General features: G+C 37.0%; 1 protein-coding gene and 1 long non-coding RNA gene across 11 annotated transcripts; one reads left to right on the top strand and one right to left on the bottom strand.

The window, feature by feature from the left end:
* The first annotated feature begins 1,073 nt into the window (after window positions 1-1,073).
* Window positions 1,074-17,192, top strand: LOC139975791 (uncharacterized). 9 transcript variants are annotated; one of them, XM_071983971.1, is made up of 8 exons: window positions 1,074-1,882; window positions 3,451-3,678; window positions 3,846-3,870; window positions 6,655-6,837; window positions 7,502-7,612; window positions 9,409-9,527; window positions 15,032-15,136; window positions 15,717-17,181. In XM_071983971.1, the coding sequence occupies exons 1-4, from the start codon at window positions 1,495-1,497 to the stop codon at window positions 6,689-6,691; spliced, it is 678 nt and encodes a 225-aa protein (XP_071840072.1). In that variant the 5' UTR covers window positions 1,074-1,494; the 3' UTR covers window positions 6,692-6,837; window positions 7,502-7,612; window positions 9,409-9,527; window positions 15,032-15,136; window positions 15,717-17,181. The 9 variants fall into 9 exon arrangements, with proteins under 9 accessions (XP_071840072.1, XP_071840071.1, XP_071840070.1 ...); XM_071983970.1 differs by having other exon boundaries at window positions 7,502-9,527; window positions 15,717-17,192; XM_071983969.1 differs by having other exon boundaries at window positions 6,655-7,612; window positions 15,717-17,183.
* On the bottom strand, window positions 10,464-13,938 carry LOC139975793 (uncharacterized). Of its 2 annotated transcripts, none has more exons than XR_011795880.1 (3): window positions 13,204-13,938; window positions 12,375-12,531; window positions 10,464-12,101 (listed from the first exon to the last, which is right to left on the bottom strand). It is a non-coding gene; the product is annotated as an uncharacterized lncRNA (long non-coding RNA). The 2 variants fall into 2 exon arrangements; XR_011795881.1 differs by having other exon boundaries at window positions 10,464-12,096.
* Window positions 17,193-17,636: the final 444 nt, after the last annotated feature.

Below are 17,636 nucleotides of genomic sequence, written 5' to 3'. Positions count from 1 at the left end.
GGTTTCCTCGCTCCGATACTCCCGAACACAAAAAGTACGATAAACGTACACCGGGCTTATTCAAACTGGAGTGGGAAGGAGACGAACTGGAGTGGGAAGGAGACGGTATCGTCTCTATAAACAGTAAATGTTATTGCTGTTTTGGTTCAGGTAAAGAGAAAGTTAGATGCAGGGGGGTCAACAGGAATTCTGCTACCGTCACGAAAGAAAAGTAATCCAAAACAAATGCTCTGTGCAGGCAACTAATAGAGGTTTTAAAATGAAGAGTGGTCAAATGCAGACCTATGTTCAGGAAAATACCGCGCTGTCGTGTTTATACATTGAACGGAAAGTAGCGAAGGATGGGGTATCTACTACACCCTTAGACGTGTAAAGTTGTTGTGATATCTGTAAAATATTCTTGTATTTACTACTTATGCACATGTCATTTATGAATACACCGTTTGGAAACATGTACTTATGAATAAACTTTCTCTAAACTTATCCTCTGTGTTCTGTCCTTCATTCTTGTCGTTCGGACTATGCTATGTATTCCACTAAAGTGAGAAGTAAAAAATCAACAACAGCCTCCCCAACCTGTATTATCAGACGGAAATGTATTTACAATAGTCTACAACCAAACAAAAGACGGCTCGGCAGGATGGATTATCCACACCTTATTACCTTTAGGATACCAAGACAGCCTAATGGCAATCTATTTAAGAAGGCAAATACCCTAATGACAATCTGTATCAGATTCGAACATAAAACAAAAAGGATTCGTATGTTAGATCAAAGTTATGCTGCACGTTTCGACAACAGTGAGTGATTCTGAGGCCGCTCTCAGGAAGATGTCCAGATTTCCTAACAGGAAGGCTAACATGAAACAAAAAGTTCCCTGCCCAAACCATAAAGGTATTCACAGGGATTCCCAGAATTCCCAGGATTCCCAGGGATTCCCCTTGAAGACAAAAGAACTTCACACCTCGAGAAAAATAGGAATGGAGGGGTCTGAAGTGTTTACTCTATACTACTATTGTTCCGACAGGATAACTACTTATACTAACGTATCTCAAAAGTTAATTCAGCCAGAGCGCCTCATGTTCTCTGATTGTGATGTACTAAATTGTGCTCGGGCAATGCTATGATGCTTAATATGCTGTGTTTAAAGGCGCTTTTCGCCATATGCAGGTTACAAAAGTGAATTTTAGGTGACAGTTGATCCTTAAACACTACCAAGGGTTAAAAAACAGTGTTCCGAATGTGGCCATGGTGTGTAGCCTATATAGGGTATTTTTCACAAAAGTGAGAAAGCACGGATTCCCTTTCGTTACATACACCCTTCACTATTAGTTTCACATGGAAACAACACTACACACGCTTTAGTCATCTTCATTCTGAGAAAGACTGACAAGGAAGCAACAGCAGGGATGACAGCGACAAATGTCTGCTCAATTCAATACATGAGTCTGACACCAGTAAGTTATCCCTTGATTTGTTGAGGATTCACAAGCAATGGCAGCAAAGATTACTGCTACTTTAACTGTATCCTCGACTAGACTTTGGAGAATTTTCATGCTCGTTTTCCTGAATAGTTACAGTCTAATTGCATCGAATATTACCGTATTGGACAACTGCACACATGTGTGCTACGTACCTACTTCATCATCCATTGAACTTCCGTGTGCACTGTCTGATGGAGAGATTAGCAAATGGTTACACAATGGACAACTTATAATAGAAAACTTTGTTTATGTCGAATATCCATGTAATAACACCGTTGAAATTTACGAGAACAACACACTCCATATTAAAAATGTATCACTTTGTCACGAAGGAAACTTTACTTGCAAACGAAATGGAACAAATGGAACAGAAATACCATACGTGATACAAGTGGAAGGTAAGTTGGACGAAAATATATTTTAAGTTTGAGTTACATAACGTTGGTTTCATGATGTGCGTTTTGCACAAAAGTAATCAAGTTTAAAGTTAGTTGTATGTCAGCTTGAACAGTTACTGAGTATATTAGGAAATTAAGCAAACCATACAGGCAAGACAAACGCTACGAAAATTCACTAGTAAAAAATTAAACTCTGAAACTTGTACTTTGAGATTTTGTTTCGCAAAGATTTAAAACACAACCACGTATGCTTTGCATTTGGTGAGAAATATTAAATATTTCACAACTCTAAAGTCCCTGATATGACAATCTCTGGCTAACTCCATTAAGGGCAGGATATCAATTCAATTCTCAGTTTGGTGGTTACAGGAAAGAAATTTTAAGAACTGTAATGAACAGTAATAAATATGTAAATACGTTTCCTGTTTGTCTAATGCATAATAGCAAGATTCTTAACAGTACATGGTGCTTCGGATGTTAGTGGGCTACCAGCCTTGAAGCTATGGAAAGTCGTGCTTTTCAAATTATGATTGTTTGAAAAGAACTGAGCTGTCAGTCAATCTTACCTGCGAAATAACGGACAAGGGCCGCGTCATTGAAGTTACACATATATCATTGTCCCACTAGTATTTAGCAACAAAAAATCAACATAAAATACAAAGTTAATATTTAGTATAAAGAAATGTGAAGCTGCTTTACCAATAAAATAACATTTCCATATGATAGTGACAAGTGAACGTGAAGTGCGCTCAATGACTGACGGTCCTATATTTATAACATTGATTATGAGTAGATATCGTATATTTATGACTACAAAACCCATGACAAAAAGTGTCCGTTTGATATACTTCTCAACACACAGAATAAATGGATGTGTTGGGCGAGTAACGGGGACATTCATTTGGGGAGGGGTTATCATTGGGACTGCGTTTCATTTTGTAGATTGCTCGCTAGAGTAAATATCTATTGCACATCTTAAATAACTGCACAGAAACATGTTACATTTCCAAATCAGACTTTATTCCGCTTCGATGTTCAAAATTGATGTTGACTGGTTTAACGTAGAAAACAACTTTCCAAACAAATTAACGTTGTTAATAATAATATGAAGAAGGTTAAGAAGCAATCTTTAAAAGTTATTGTAACTTGTTACATCTAATAAATCCACTCTATAGTGAAAACATCCAAGCTAGTAAAAAATTGACATATTAGTGCTTCATTTCACACGTCAAAGAGTGTTCTTTTAAGTATGTTCTGTTGTATCGCCAGTGACTCCTGCAGTCCTCATTCAAGCAAATTCCATCAATGATGACACGATATACGTTGAAAACAACCAAGAAGTACGACTAACTTGCACTATCCCTCAAAGTAGACCACTGGTTAACTTGAAACTGTACTGTTATATATGTGTTATGTTGGAAACAAATCGAAACATTATCACTGGTCCACTGACACTTTAACAAAAACCAGTCGGTGAATTGGTTTTTAGATTTGAACCAGCAATATTGTCAAATATATGTTATGACTTTAGAGTGATATTGCACTTGGTGTTGGTACTTCCTCCACAGGTGGCAAGAACTGCGAAACAAATTACACTGAGCACAATAGTACTACCAGTAGCTTCCTGACAAATACATCCGAGAAGGATGATAGTAATCATCCGACAGTTCCCATGCGGCAGGACAAAGACCGAAATATATCCGGTGTATCGATGTTGCTCTTAATCATAGTAACATGTGCAGCTTCCTTCACGATGTCGTTCGCATGCATCTTTGGTTACTATTGTCATAAAATTAGTAAGTTCAAACATTAACGCTTCTTATTTGTATGTGTTACGTGAAAATATCACATTATACTGAAGTCGTAATGTATATTTACCTCCAAGAAACCGATCAAGAGATGCATTAAATATTATAGATTAGAGAGATTACTGGCCACAAATTTCTCTTAATTTTTGTTGCAGAGTTATGTTTTGACGTTGAGAGTCAGTGAGTATTTCAACCAATATATTCTCCATACAAACCTTGTGTACATTAACTAATTATTGCAATTTGTGATTTATTATTCGATGCACGATCATCTATAATTGAGACGAAAGTTGCAAAACGAATACTTATTTAATAATATATATATTTGATGTTATATACTAACCAGTTACACGCACAAGCTTCGTTAACATTCAACATATTTACGATTTTATAGTATATCATTTTATTGGAGAAGGCGTTTGACGTTAGTCTGTAACCACTTCCGTGTTAAAAGCATGTCCGTTAAAATGTCATATTGTGCTCCGTTGTTAATATACAATTCCGTTTCAATACTTGGACCGAACCATGATCTTAGTGATTTTCACGTTTTAGGATAGAACAATATACATCTAATGACTTACATTATGAGTTTTTTATGTTCTTTTGTTTGTTAGTCTATTTATAAGATAGAACACTATACATCTAATAATTTACAATATGTGTTACTTATGTCCATAGTATAGGAGGAGGGGGGTGTGGCTGTAGCCCCCCCAACCATTTTTTTGGTGAAAAATTCGGGCAAGATGCTGAGAATTTTTCGGGCACCTACTGGAAAAAGAATAATTTGCACTGTGTTTTTCAATTTTTTTAGTGAAAATTTGGGCAATATGCTGAGTGGCGGAGCGTCCATACAGTTAGAGGGGGGCGTTCCCCCCTGACGGACTCAAATGGACTGCTGGCGCCCTTTCAGCTTTTTACCACTCTTTACTTATTCGCGATTATTGACTTGTTTATTGCGCTCTCAAAAACCTATTGACATTTGTCACATTTTGTTGGTGCAATTTTCTGACAAATGGCGATGACACCTATTTATTCTTCGTTTATCTGCAAATTAGCAAGGCCTGGAAAGGGTCATTTCCGGCGATCTAGGGAGTATCTTTACGCAAAAATTTTCTGTACGCTCCGCGCCAACCTGTGGTGGATAGTGTCGAAAGCGCCCCTACAGACCATTCTCTCCCCCTGACCAAGAAGAAGAAGATAAATTTGCACTGTGTTTTTTAACGGTTAAACTTATATTATTGTTAATATCATTATTGTTGCAACAACTTCCCCAATAATTCTAACCAATATGGAAGGGTAATAACACGAAAAATGATATTATGTTATTGGCATGTGGTGTAATAATCGATGAATGCCTATATGATACGCACAGTAACATGTGGATTGCGCGCGGAGCGCGCGAAAAATTCTGGTTATATTTTTCGGGCAAGTCGTTACAGCCCCCCCCCCCCCCAATCAAATGAGGCACCTACGCCTATGCTTATGATCTTTTTTGATGTCGTTTATTGGATGTACCATCACTGTAGGAGCCTGTCTGATGTTTGATGGCGTTTATTATATGTACCATCACTGTGTAAGCCTCTCTGTTGTTTGATGACGTTTAGTATATGTACCATCATTGCAGGAACCTGTGTGTTGTTTGATGGCGTTTATTATATGTACCATCACTGTAGATGCCTGTCTGTTGTCTGATGGCGTTAAGTATATGTACCATCACTGTAGATGCCTGTCTGTTATGTGATGGCGTTTAGTATAGGAACCATCACTGTAGGAGCATGTCTGTTCTTTGATGGCGTTAAGTATATGTACCATCACTGTAGGAGCCTGTATGTTGTTTGATGGCGTTAAGTATATGTACCATCACTCTAGGAGCCTGTCTGTTGTTTGATGGCGTTTATTATATGTATCATCACTGTAGATGCCTGTCTGTTGTTTGATGGCGTTAAGTATATGTACCATCACTGTAGATGCTTGTCTGTTGTTTGATTGTGCTTAGTATATGTACCATCACTGTAGATGCCTGTCTGTTGTTTGATGGCGTTTGTTATATGTACCATCACTGCAAGATCCTGTATGTTGTTTAATGGCGTTTGTTATATGTGCCATCACTGTAGAAGCCGGCCTGTTGTTTGATTGCGCCTAGTATATGTACCATCATTGTAAAAGCCTGTCTGTTGTTTGATGGCGTTTAGTATATGTACCATCACTGTAGGAGCCTGTCTGTTGTTTGATGGCGTTTATTATATGCACCATCACTGTAGGAGCCAGTCTGTTGTTTGATGACGTTTAGTATATGTACCATCACTGTAGAAGCCTGTATGTTGTTTGATGACGTTTAGTATATGTACCATCACTGTAGGAGCCTGTCTGTTGTTTGATGGCGTTAAGTATATGTACCATCTCTGTAAAAGCTTGTCTGTTGTTTGATGGCGTTTATTATATGTACCCTTTCTGTAGGAGCCTGTCATTAATTTCAGACACTTTTGCAGAGGTTCCTACATATGCTGTGTTTTATGACTCGATGCACGGTAATCTATTGTTGGTGTGAATTCTACAAAACGAACAGGTTTGAGAAGTGATGTTATATTCACAACTGACCAGGAACAAACATCATATATTTGAAAAGCGCTATAGAAAACACGCATTATAATGATATTATGAAATCACCCCGAACAAGCAGCACATTCGTTCACATATTACATAATTTTTAAGTTATTACATTTTACTTTAGACTTTTGACCTTCCATACTATGTAAACCAACATCAGCTTCAAATTATGTCAGCAAATTGGATGATTTTAGTCGTTTCTTTAATATACCACCACTATAAGGGGCGACCAAGAAACCACGCAAATGGACAGCAGACCATCACACTCAAGATAGGCCTTTTAAATGTTGATCACATTATGCATTAATCAATGAACTGTGTCGCTTAAACTTGTAGAATCTTTTGTCCTTGAATTAGTTCAAATGCAAGGAATTGTACCTCAAATGGAAGCTGATTCCATGCCGAGTCTCCCTAAATTTATTACGGAAGATGAACATCTGGTATGTGAATTACTAGGCAGAGAAATGTTTAGGTACTACAAGGCAACCCTTTCTGATCAACCATATAATGGTTTCAATATCATCGCCAAAACCTTATCAGGTAAATTATTATACATCAAGTAACATATTTTGGGGGCAACTAAGTTGATGAATATGCAGGAAGTAGCTTTCACATTGATGCATGTTTAATCTAAAAATAATCCTTCAATGGTGATGTGTTCTAGAAATGTTCTTCCTTATGTTTTAGTTGTGACACGCAAGATAGTTTGGCCAGATGTATAATAAGTAATCTGAGCAACATCATCGATGTCTATGGACTAAACGTCCAGACAGCTGTTAACCTATAACGGGTGTTGAGGGACAAACTTCATCACATCTTAGACACGGAGAATGACAATAAACACACCAATCCCCTCGTTCCGCTTCCTACGTCTATCCACTTACCTAATTTTATTATTAATTTTATTGGTATAAGTTCAGACATGTTTGCCTCGACCTTGAAAATCAGCCAAAATCACAACATTTACTGCCTATTTAATCGATTCCCTCAAATGGAGTTCGTTAGACGATAATATGTCCCACTCGCTGGAAGGGGTAGATGGCTCTGTCCCCTGCCCTTCTCTACACATATGTTTAGATTTCCAATTGAAGCTCATGCTCTACAAAAATAAGTATTAATGATGTCAGTACATATAACAAAATAATACAATATTATCAATTAACATTTCTTGTATATTACTTCACCCCTCTCTCCTGTCCTACAGATGCTCCACAGGTACAAGATATTTACACTTTCAGAGACTTAGCGCACAGTTTGAAACTGATGAGCGACCATTTGCATTTGGTAACCTCGTTACATATTGCAGTTGTTCAAAGTACGTGTTGAAATCAAAAATAGAAATGTCATGACTTTTTATTGTCTCTGTATTTGTCAATTGGTAAGATGTCACCACTTTATAATTTAACATCGTTATGTTCAGTCACTTTCTGGGTTCTTCGAGTTAAAGATGAAAGCAATAATTACGGTCACTAAGGTTTATATTATGTTGATGACGATCACATTGAAGAATATTTACTGGAAAAGAATGTTACATACGAAATAACCTGTTGTTGAAACATCACCATCAGAGTTCAACTTGTTATAGTACATCACGATGCCGGAATAACAATCGTGTCTGGCCTGCTGGACTCTTCAAAGAGAATATGGACAATAGTGTTCCATTTCGAAATTGCGTAGTTTACAACGAAATTGAAATGAATATGTGGACTTCCTAGTTGGTATTAATGATGTCTGTTGACCATATATTCACATATGGTCTGCTCTTGTCAATTGATACTCTGACCTTAGCTTACGTCGCTAATTATTCCACAGTCAACCATGAAGGTGTAATGACTGTCACTTAGGTGATACTTGCTAACTCGTCAGAGTACTACTAATACTTTGACCTTACTGGAGCTGTAAACGTGTATCTTATTCATTTACTGTGTCATGAGTACAATAAGCTCTTACATGTATTATGTGTGTGTTGATAACTTATTTATATTTTTAAAAGGAATAAAATCTTTAAGTTTAAACTTATGATATTGATTAACGAATTACATCGTTTCCTTCCGAGCCATTGACTTTCATTAAAAGAAAAAATATTGCCTCATACAGAAAACTGATGGTTAAATAACTTTAATCCTAGTTTAGTTGTGACTTGTTTATTTCTTAATATTACGGTCTAAAGATATCTCCATACTGCAACTACAAAAGCATTTTCAAGTTCGCGTCTCAAGACAATTTATATGTAACCTATGTTGCTGATTTTTATCCACAGTTCCACACTATATATATCAAGAATTCTGCCCGAATGGCATCTTTAGAGACTTTTTGCTTCGTAATTGTCAACAAATTGGGATTTCTCGGGTTACTGAATATAATTCGACTTGGTCTGTTGATGTGAAATATTTGACAAAGCGAGCATCTGAAATAACATATGCTTTGGCCTTTTTGACAGAAAAAAAACGTAATGGTTTAATATATCTAGTTTAACTTTGTTAATCACAAACGAAGATTATCACATTTTACTATGCTACATTAAATACACATCATCACAACACCTATAATAAACGGAATACCTATACTGCGTAGCAGTCTATTCCAATATGCAATTTTTTCTCTTTTGGCTTTGTCAAGCAATTTCAAAATAACGTGGACTGATATTACAAAACTGTTATAAAAAATAGTTTTTATACGTTTTGCATTGCATTGAAATACACGGAGTTTGATTTGCAAGACAAGCTGAGACTTATATGTTGAGTGTAGTTTTCCATAATCTGATGGGTGGCAACATACTAGACCAATGAAAAAAGATAAGATACTGAAGATATTACATGTTACTTCAGTTTATAAAAATTAATTTATAAATTAGACCAGAGACGACAACCCATGTCACAAATTAGTTGAAACAGTCATTTAAAAGTCGTTGAATTACATTCAAAACTAAAAAGTAGTGCTACAGAATACATGGATGACCTGTTTCGTCAGGACAGTTTTGAGGGGTTTCCCTGGCTGCTTTTTCAATGTCCAATGTCCCACTTTCCTTCGAAGTGTGAGTCCCGCTTACAATCAGGAAGTAATTACAGTAACTAAATTCAAACCTTTTTCACTTTCTTTTTAATGTAACAGTATCAACATCCTGAGTTAACGTCTGGGAAAATACTCTAACCGAAACTGAAAATTGCAAAGTATATGATTTCTGGCCAGAGAAAGTAACAAAGAAGAGAATCTATCATGTGCTAGAAAAGGTATTAGTACAGCTTTGCTTTTATATCTACTAAAATCATGTATAGGTTTAATGGAATCCCTTAAAGTTGTCAGCACTGAATAACTTAAGAACGGTTTTGTCAGTACTTTCTAAGGCACTTCGAATTCAATGGCAAGAACACAGCTTTATGTCATTCAATACAATATTTAATCAACTTATATTACAGTTCACTTATAAATTCAGGACACAAATGTATGTAAACGTTCTGATTGTTCATTCTTTAAATATTAAAGTGAAAGCATTACGTACATACTAACCTAACAAGGGCCACGGTATTTAAACACTTTTGTGTAAGAAAAGGCAACCAAATCAGTAGGCCATCAGCTGAAGCTCAAAATGTGGCTGTAAAATCAGTTTCGTTCCAGCAACAACGGGTCTAGACTTTTAATGCATTTTTGGGTAGTTTAATGCATCACAAACATTATATCAAAAGTTCTCCAAAAAATTTCCTGCAGTATTTTTGTAAGAAACCCTTGAAATTGGGTATGTAATGTAGACATTACGTGCTACGATGCTATGTATTAGGAACACATGTGCTAACGTTAGATTTGGTACAGTGGTGCATACATACCACTCTTTTCTTATATGTTAAATTACGACTGATATATATATTTTTTTTTAAATAGTTGGGTCAGGGTTACAAGAATGGTGGAAGAGAATTCTGGTCTAAGGGTCAGTGAGGGTTGTTTTCAGGCATTACAAGTTGTGCCCCCCCCCCTCCATTTTCGCCAAAATGGTAAAAAATCACATTTTCAACTTTGAAATATGAAATACAATTTTTGCACATTATAACTTAAGGGTTTTAATTATAAAAATGTACCACTTTTAATAAACTCAGATATAATGCTTTGTAATAAATCAAATATTTTTAGATTTTCCCCCTATGTTATGAATGCATTTCGTCTGTGCATGTATGCGTAAATATACACATATAATGAAAAGTTCCTCTCCATAATTGTTACACTCCCCATCCAAACTGTTTTACAAATGCGACCCCCTCCCCCTCTACTTTACATGTAGCTAAATCCCTAGTTACAATGAGATGTACCAATGCCCCAAGACCAGTGAGCTATTTCTTTTGTATAAATCAATATATAAGTTGGCACACTAAGACGTCATGGCATATCGTAGATGTGAAATAAAGTTATAGTCGGTATATATCCGTTACCTTAGTACTCTTTCCACAGTCTTCTACAAAACTAGGTACTCTCTCCTTGTTACTGAAACGACATGTTTATAATTCGTATTCCTGCAAAAAGAGGTTCCAAGGGAGTTAACGTATAAAAGAAGAGATCGACAAGGTTTCGAATGGTATTTTGAATGATAATAGTTCTATATTCTACAAATAATATGAATAATAAAGGTGAATGGTACAAATAAGTGAATAACAAAGACAGGTAACTTAAGCCCCAGATAGAAAGAAATAATGTATCTATTAAGACTGGGTCGATACACTCAATGGTGTAGTAGAGCTGGGCCTTTGCGATGATTCAAGATACAGGTTCTTCATCAAAAGGCGCGGCGCGGAATTAATAAGTGATTAAAAGTTCATCCAAGGACAGTTGTACTAGTCTTAACAGTATCCACTTCAATTCACTGCATGGAAGTCAGATATGGTATGGAAAAGGGAAAGTCTATTCTGTAGTAGAGGTGAAGATAATTAGATGAAATAAAAGTCACTAAAGACTTGAATATCCTTCAGTCAAAACTTGAACAGATGCACAGAACATATTAACAATATGAATAAAACAGGTAACGAAATGTTACGGCAAACAATAAAGAACCGTGATATTGGAACAGGGTCAGGGGCGATGGTTCCCCAACAACAGTATATAAACCTTTGACTGGTTTCAGGACGCGGTATTTGCGTCATCGTCATCAGTAAATGTAGTTGTGAATATGCAAGAGGTAAAGCATGCCCATAACACCCTCCTCCCCCCTCCCCTCCCCTCTCAAAAAAAAGTGTGATTTGAAGAAAATGTGGATATTTATCAAAGGTGTCTGGTTGGTAGGGTAATCTACGTAAAACTACTAATAGCTAAAATGAATATATGAATAAGATCATGTTTTCTGGTTCCTTTAAACTCTGGGGAACAAAATAATGACAACATGACTTTGAAAAAGTTAACCTTTTCACAAACTTCAAACTTGATTAAAATTTCAGACTAAGATATCAAGATTTAACACCATCACAGTTCATCCTCCAAATCATCTTCCCCTGCATCAACAATCTCAACATCTTCTTGGAAGTTGTTGCAATTTCTATATTTACATAGGTCTGTACACGGTAGTTGTGCATTCATTCAGGAACATCTTCCTTTAAGACATTTGCCGACTCTACAGCTACTGCTGACACACTGAAGCAAAACATCTGGGTCAGGTGGCTTTGTCATCCAAGTGATTATAAGGTCATCATTTTCAAGTTTCCATCCATGTCCCTCTGGTGAGAGTGCATCAATCCTTTGCTGCAATGCCCTACTGTGAATAGCAGCCTGGTTGGTGCAGCGCTTAACATGCTGGATCAGAGCATCTTTTGTTGGTGGTAAACTCTGCTCTGAGGAGGAGATGAACAGAAGACCTTGTACCATGAAATTCGATATTTTTGAGTCTCACATTTTATGATGGGGTACCAATATAATTACAATTCAGCTAGAAATATGTTGCAAATTACTTTAATAATTTCAATGGAAAGATTAACCTGATATTGCATCTCAAAGCGTTTAGAGAATTTTTTAATTTTCCTTGGGGGAGGACCCCCATATTCCAAAAGTCCTAGATCCACCCCTGAACACTCAATGAACCACACATTGGAGAGAGAGTACTTTACCTTTCAAGATCTGTATGTCTTCCTTGTCAAGAATTGTATCTAGTTTCTTCAACATAGAGAGTGGTACCTCACTTCAATGGCAACACGGTCTTTTCCTCTAATATTCATAAAATCTGGGCTCATCTTTTTTCCGCTCTGCTGCTTGTCGAAGCAATACCTTAATAAAATGAAATAAAAAAAGCAAATTGTTTTGCATTTTCTGTTGATCAAAATGTAAGTTTGAACAAATAAGAACTAAGACAATTTTATTTATATACCATGTGATCTGCTCATCTTCTATGGACAAACAAAGACACATTCAAATTTTGCAAACCAGTGTCATGCAAAAAAGAATTAAAACAGGCTTTTTTTGACAGTACAGTACATTATCTCTTAATGTTATGGTTTAAATTATACAATGGTAGATTATATCTGTTACTAATAATAAAGGAGACAGATACTTGTTCATTTTGGTAAAGCTAGACAGGCTGACCATAAGACCTTGCAAACCTAACCTTATTGCACCTTTGTTACACTTATTTTTCTAACTAATATAATATCTCTATCATTCAAATAAAGGGCCACAGTAAGAAAACTATGAAGCCTGTATTTAACACTTAGGCTAGTGCCCAGATGGAGAATTTGAAACAAATTTCAGTTCCTACCACCATATAACAAAACAAATCAGATGACCATGCCACTAATTATATTATGTTCAGGTCCAACACTGTGCCCTTTCACTTGGATTATATCCCTTAAGAGCTACTGATCTTGCATTATGCAACTTCTCTTAACACTTCAACTATGCCACAGAAGTACAAGTAGAGTCGTGTAGTATGCTTAGGCTTACCTCCATCGAAAGTCTCTGCCTGCTGCAGCTTGTCCCGTTTGCAACGCCTAGTAATGTATTGTTTCTTTTCCCACATATAATAAATTGAACAGGCAATACACCAGAGCTTCTGCTTGGTTTCCTCGATCTTTTCCGTCAATTCTTCGTTTAAAATCATATGGGGTCTCCTCTGGAACTGTCCGTTTTCTTGCAGCAATGTGCTTGCTATCAATGAACCGCCTGTAACACTTATCGTGGAACCCCATCATACTATGCTGTTGAACACACGCTTGATCGTAGTAGGCCATGGAGTAATCAGTAGTACGGCGATATCACTGTCTCCGCCGCTGAGATTAAGCCAATCTTTAGCGCAGGAAGTAACTTTAGTCCATCGTTTATTCGTCAGTGCCTTGAATGCTTCAAATTTTACAGATTCAATGTGCACTGAGCACTGTAGATTTCCGTGTGTCGGAGACTGACTAGCGCCCGTGGGAGCCGCCATGTTTGTTGTTTTCTACAAAGATTGCACACAGAACTCATGGCTCATTGGACAATTCATATCACATGGTACAGATATCTCACTGGCGCACAACTTTTGAACGTAAAACGGCAAGTTTCTTAACATACGCAATAAAAAATATAGTTCGATCTTTCGAGCGGAATTGCAAAAAAACTGCAGGAAAGTACATGGAGAACTTTTGGATCATTAATCTTAATTAATTTATGTATTCAATGCTGTAGAGAAATTTTAGACCCGCAGTTGCTGGAACGAAACAAGCGAATTTTGACCTTCAGCTGATGGCCTACAGGGCCTGGGCACGAAAACCAAAACAATTTGAAAACCTCTCAACCCCAATCCCCGGTTTCATCGAGATGTAACCATATGATCATGACCATATGACAACATTTTATTTATTAAAAGTAACTCGTAAGGGGATTCGTGGTGATATGAAATGGTCTAGGTGAAGGGATCTCCATTGTGTAAGTGTCTTATACACAATTAATATACATAACTTTTTGCAGACAAATTGAAGACAGCCTCCCTTTTCGATATTTCCCTTCTTGGCGGGACGTCGCTATAGGGGGGTGTGGGTGTCTCACCCCCCCCCCCCCCCCAAATCTTGGTAAATCTGACTATAGTTGGAAAATTTGAGTGGTAGAGTCGGAATTTCCGACTGTCGCACCCTAATTTACCTAGGCCTATTTATATTTTCTTGTGATTGTGAATGACCTAAAAATTTCAGTCAAAATTGACCTTTAATCAGACAAATTTACCACATTTTCCTTGCAACTTTGAGAAATTGCTTCTCACGATACTCATACTCCACTGTACAAAACTTCGTATGATTTTGAATACTCTACAAAACAAATGCCTAATAGAACTACTGTACAACGTTTGCCAGCTTCAACTCGGTTTAAAACAGTCATTTTAAACCTTTAACACATAATCAAATGTTGCATATAGTTTCCTGTTTGTAGTTGCTTTGTCGCAAAATTATTTCCGTGTTCAGTTCCGTGATGATATCCTTTCAACTTTACTTGTAAATCATTACGCAGGTAATGAAGTACCTGTTTAGAAACCATATTACATGTACTTGTCAATAAAGTTGTTTGGTCAACTGTAAGCAATGAATCAGTACACATGGGTCATTGCGTGTATATATGTTTAGCTGGGTTCTAAAAATATTAGAAGAACATTACAATTCGAGCATTGTTTTTATTGACAGCCTTGTATAAGTAAAGCAGATAACAATACGTAGATTTCCTTGGCTGAAACCATATCAGCCTAGATGAATGTCCTTGTTTTCATTTCTTTACTCTTCCTATTTGCTTTTTGGGTGGGGGATAGATTCTGTAAGATGCTTCAGTCATGGGATGCGTCGGAAGAGAAGCGACCGTCAGTACATGAGGTTGCCAAATCCCTACTTGCTCTTCCTTTCATGAAATAGGACAGGTAAGGATGCAATCAATTTTGTTTCTCTTTGACATAATCTTAGAATCATTTTATTCCAGCCTCATTGAGCAAGACATACTTCATTCATAACAATGATTGGTAAAAAAAGCAAGACATTTAGGCTGTCTATGAGTTTTGGAGTATTGAAACCGTCCTTTCTCCAACATATTCAAACAGAAAATAAAACAAAGCTAGAGGGAAGGAATATGGTTAACTGCACTAATACCACTATTTGTTTAAGTGTTCCAGTTGTCTATAGAAAGAGATTACTAAATCCAAAATCTGCTGATTGCAAATTTTTAATTGCTTTCAATGGCTTTACAAAAAAAGGTTAGAAGTAGGGAAGAAAATAATTTTCGTCAAAGCTTACGAAAGTTCTGAGAGGTGAAGGCCAATTTCCTCAGAATCGAAAGATTCGGGAGAAAACTTTCAGTTGAAGAGGAGGGTGTCTTGTAGTTACCTGTGCGTAGTAAACTGTATGACGCAGTAACAGTAACAATTGGGGAGTCGGCTTTGGCTGAAACTGTCGCTTTTCTGACGTCATATGAACTGCATTGGGAAGCTTTGTGTTTTTTTTCAGGAGAGTCAGCTCGGGATGTCTGAGGGGAATACTTCGACAGCGAATTTCTGGCTTTTGCAGCTGCATTTACGGAAAGTAGTGAATGGGTGGTGTTGTAATATTGTAGATAAACCATTCTAACACATGAAAACCCACAATTTCATTTTTTTAAAGGTGTTAACATGGCATTAACCAAAAAATTATATTAAAATTCATACCTATCGCAGGATACCGAAGGCGACAATGACCTCGTTGGCAAGGTACAATATTTCACTCTAGATGTGGAGAGTGGGGCTAATAATTACAACGGGGACTGAAAATATATTCCATGTAGTGGTAGCATCGCTAGAAAAGACAAAAGCGTTTTCATGTAAAAATCAATGTTTAGAACTGGTTTGGTTCAATCATCCGTTTGTCGTTTAAATAAGAAACAACGGAGTCTTGAAAAGATCACATATACTATTTACACTATATATATTTCCTTCAACAACTACTAGTGTTAATTTTGGGTACATTGGCATATTCGCCAGGGTTTTATCTTTGCTGACAATATCTTTCTTAACCTACGGCCTACGAATATTGTGACTGGCAATTAGTACCGTAACGATGTGGCTGACATGTTTAAAGTTCCTGCTTTATGTTTCATCGAACGTCTAAATTTAATAGGTACTATGTTGCATTTCCACTATGAGGAAATCGTTTTTCAGTGTCTGTTGTAAATCAACTCGTCACTTCCTTATTGAAACAGTATGTATCGATGAGTTTATTCTAATATCTGTGTAATGTGATTCATTTTGTTCAACAAAATTAAATTGTACATCAAGCTTAACATATTAACAAATACATTTATCCTATCAGTTGGCTGTTTTGGTGTGTTGTTAAATGTAAACTTTAATAAGAGGGCGACCCGCCCACTAGCAGAACCCAAAACGTCACAGCCAAAACAGCGGTACAAGCTAAACCTGATCCCCACAGAAACTAAAATCCTAGCAACAATCATTTCCCATTTCCACACAACGCCTAAACAAACTTCAAGTTGTAAAGGGTTAGCTAGCACATATGCCCATCGGCTCCCTAAATAACAACGGCCCGAAATAACACGTCACGGCAAAACGTTACAAATCCGCCTCAATTTGAAGCCGCAAGTCATTATTCACCACCGAAAGAACCTGCTAGATCGGATGTACCATATCCCGCAAAAGCAACATCACATATTTTATTCTATACACCTGTTATTGTTTGAAAAAAACCTGAAGACCCCAACCCTCCTGCCCCATAACCCGATATAAAAACAAAAGCGCAGTTGCAAAACGCATATACAAAGCTGTGAAGGCTATTGCAGCAATCAAACAAACCCCATCACCATTGCAGTTTCCTTTACACTAAATGTGTGTCAAGGGTGATTATCTTGGACGAAACATGATGGGAAGATTTAAACGCAAGAGGCGGAGGTTATATACTATGTTCACTTCACACATCTTGTAGCTCAAAATCTAAACAGTTATGATATGGAACTTGCTTGTACCTTGACGAACCAAACCATCAGCCACATCAGATGGATAATAACATAGGCTCATTATTGTGTACTATATAATTTGGAGTCGCAAATTCTGAAACCACTATCGGGCATAAATGGCTGATCGTCTTTATGTAGATATTTACAATACGGTGGCATTCAGTAGCTGGGATGTGTGAGTTGAATATTCCTCACATTCAACCACACATAAAAAACATTTCAATAGTTATATGCACCACACACTACGTGTAGATCTAACTATGGGCCTCATTCATAGCGTGAATATGCCCTAGCATGCCTATATCCACAGCTGATATTCAATTTTATTCAGAGCCCTCTCAACTGGAATCGCATTCAACGACTCGATGCACGTTGGATTCTCTCCTTTCAAAACCACGGATCCTCTCTGGCATCAATCGTGCCCT

Source organism: Apostichopus japonicus, chromosome 11 (assembly GCF_037975245.1).
Source record: "Apostichopus japonicus isolate 1M-3 chromosome 11, ASM3797524v1, whole genome shotgun sequence".
NCBI classification, from domain to species: Eukaryota; Metazoa; Echinodermata; class Holothuroidea; order Aspidochirotida; family Stichopodidae; genus Apostichopus; species Apostichopus japonicus.
The sequence above is the reverse complement of the archived record's forward strand: the minus strand, read 5'-3'. Positions and strand labels throughout refer to the sequence as shown.

What these genes read in the sequence shown, in the direction of transcription:
- LOC139975791 (XM_071983965.1), top strand. Translation starts at nt 1,495, where the DNA reads ATGGCAGCAAAGATTACTGCTACTTTAACTGTATCCTCGACTAGACTT. An exon ending in ATACGTGATACAAGTGGAAG is followed by an intron (nt 1,883 to 3,450) that starts GTAAGTTGGACG and finishes CTTCCTCCACAG; the next exon opens with GTGGCAAGAACTGCGAAACA. An exon ending in TGTTTTGACGTTGAGAGTCA is followed by an intron (nt 3,871 to 7,501) that starts GTGAGTATTTCA and finishes CCTGTCCTACAG; the next exon opens with ATGCTCCACAGGTACAAGAT.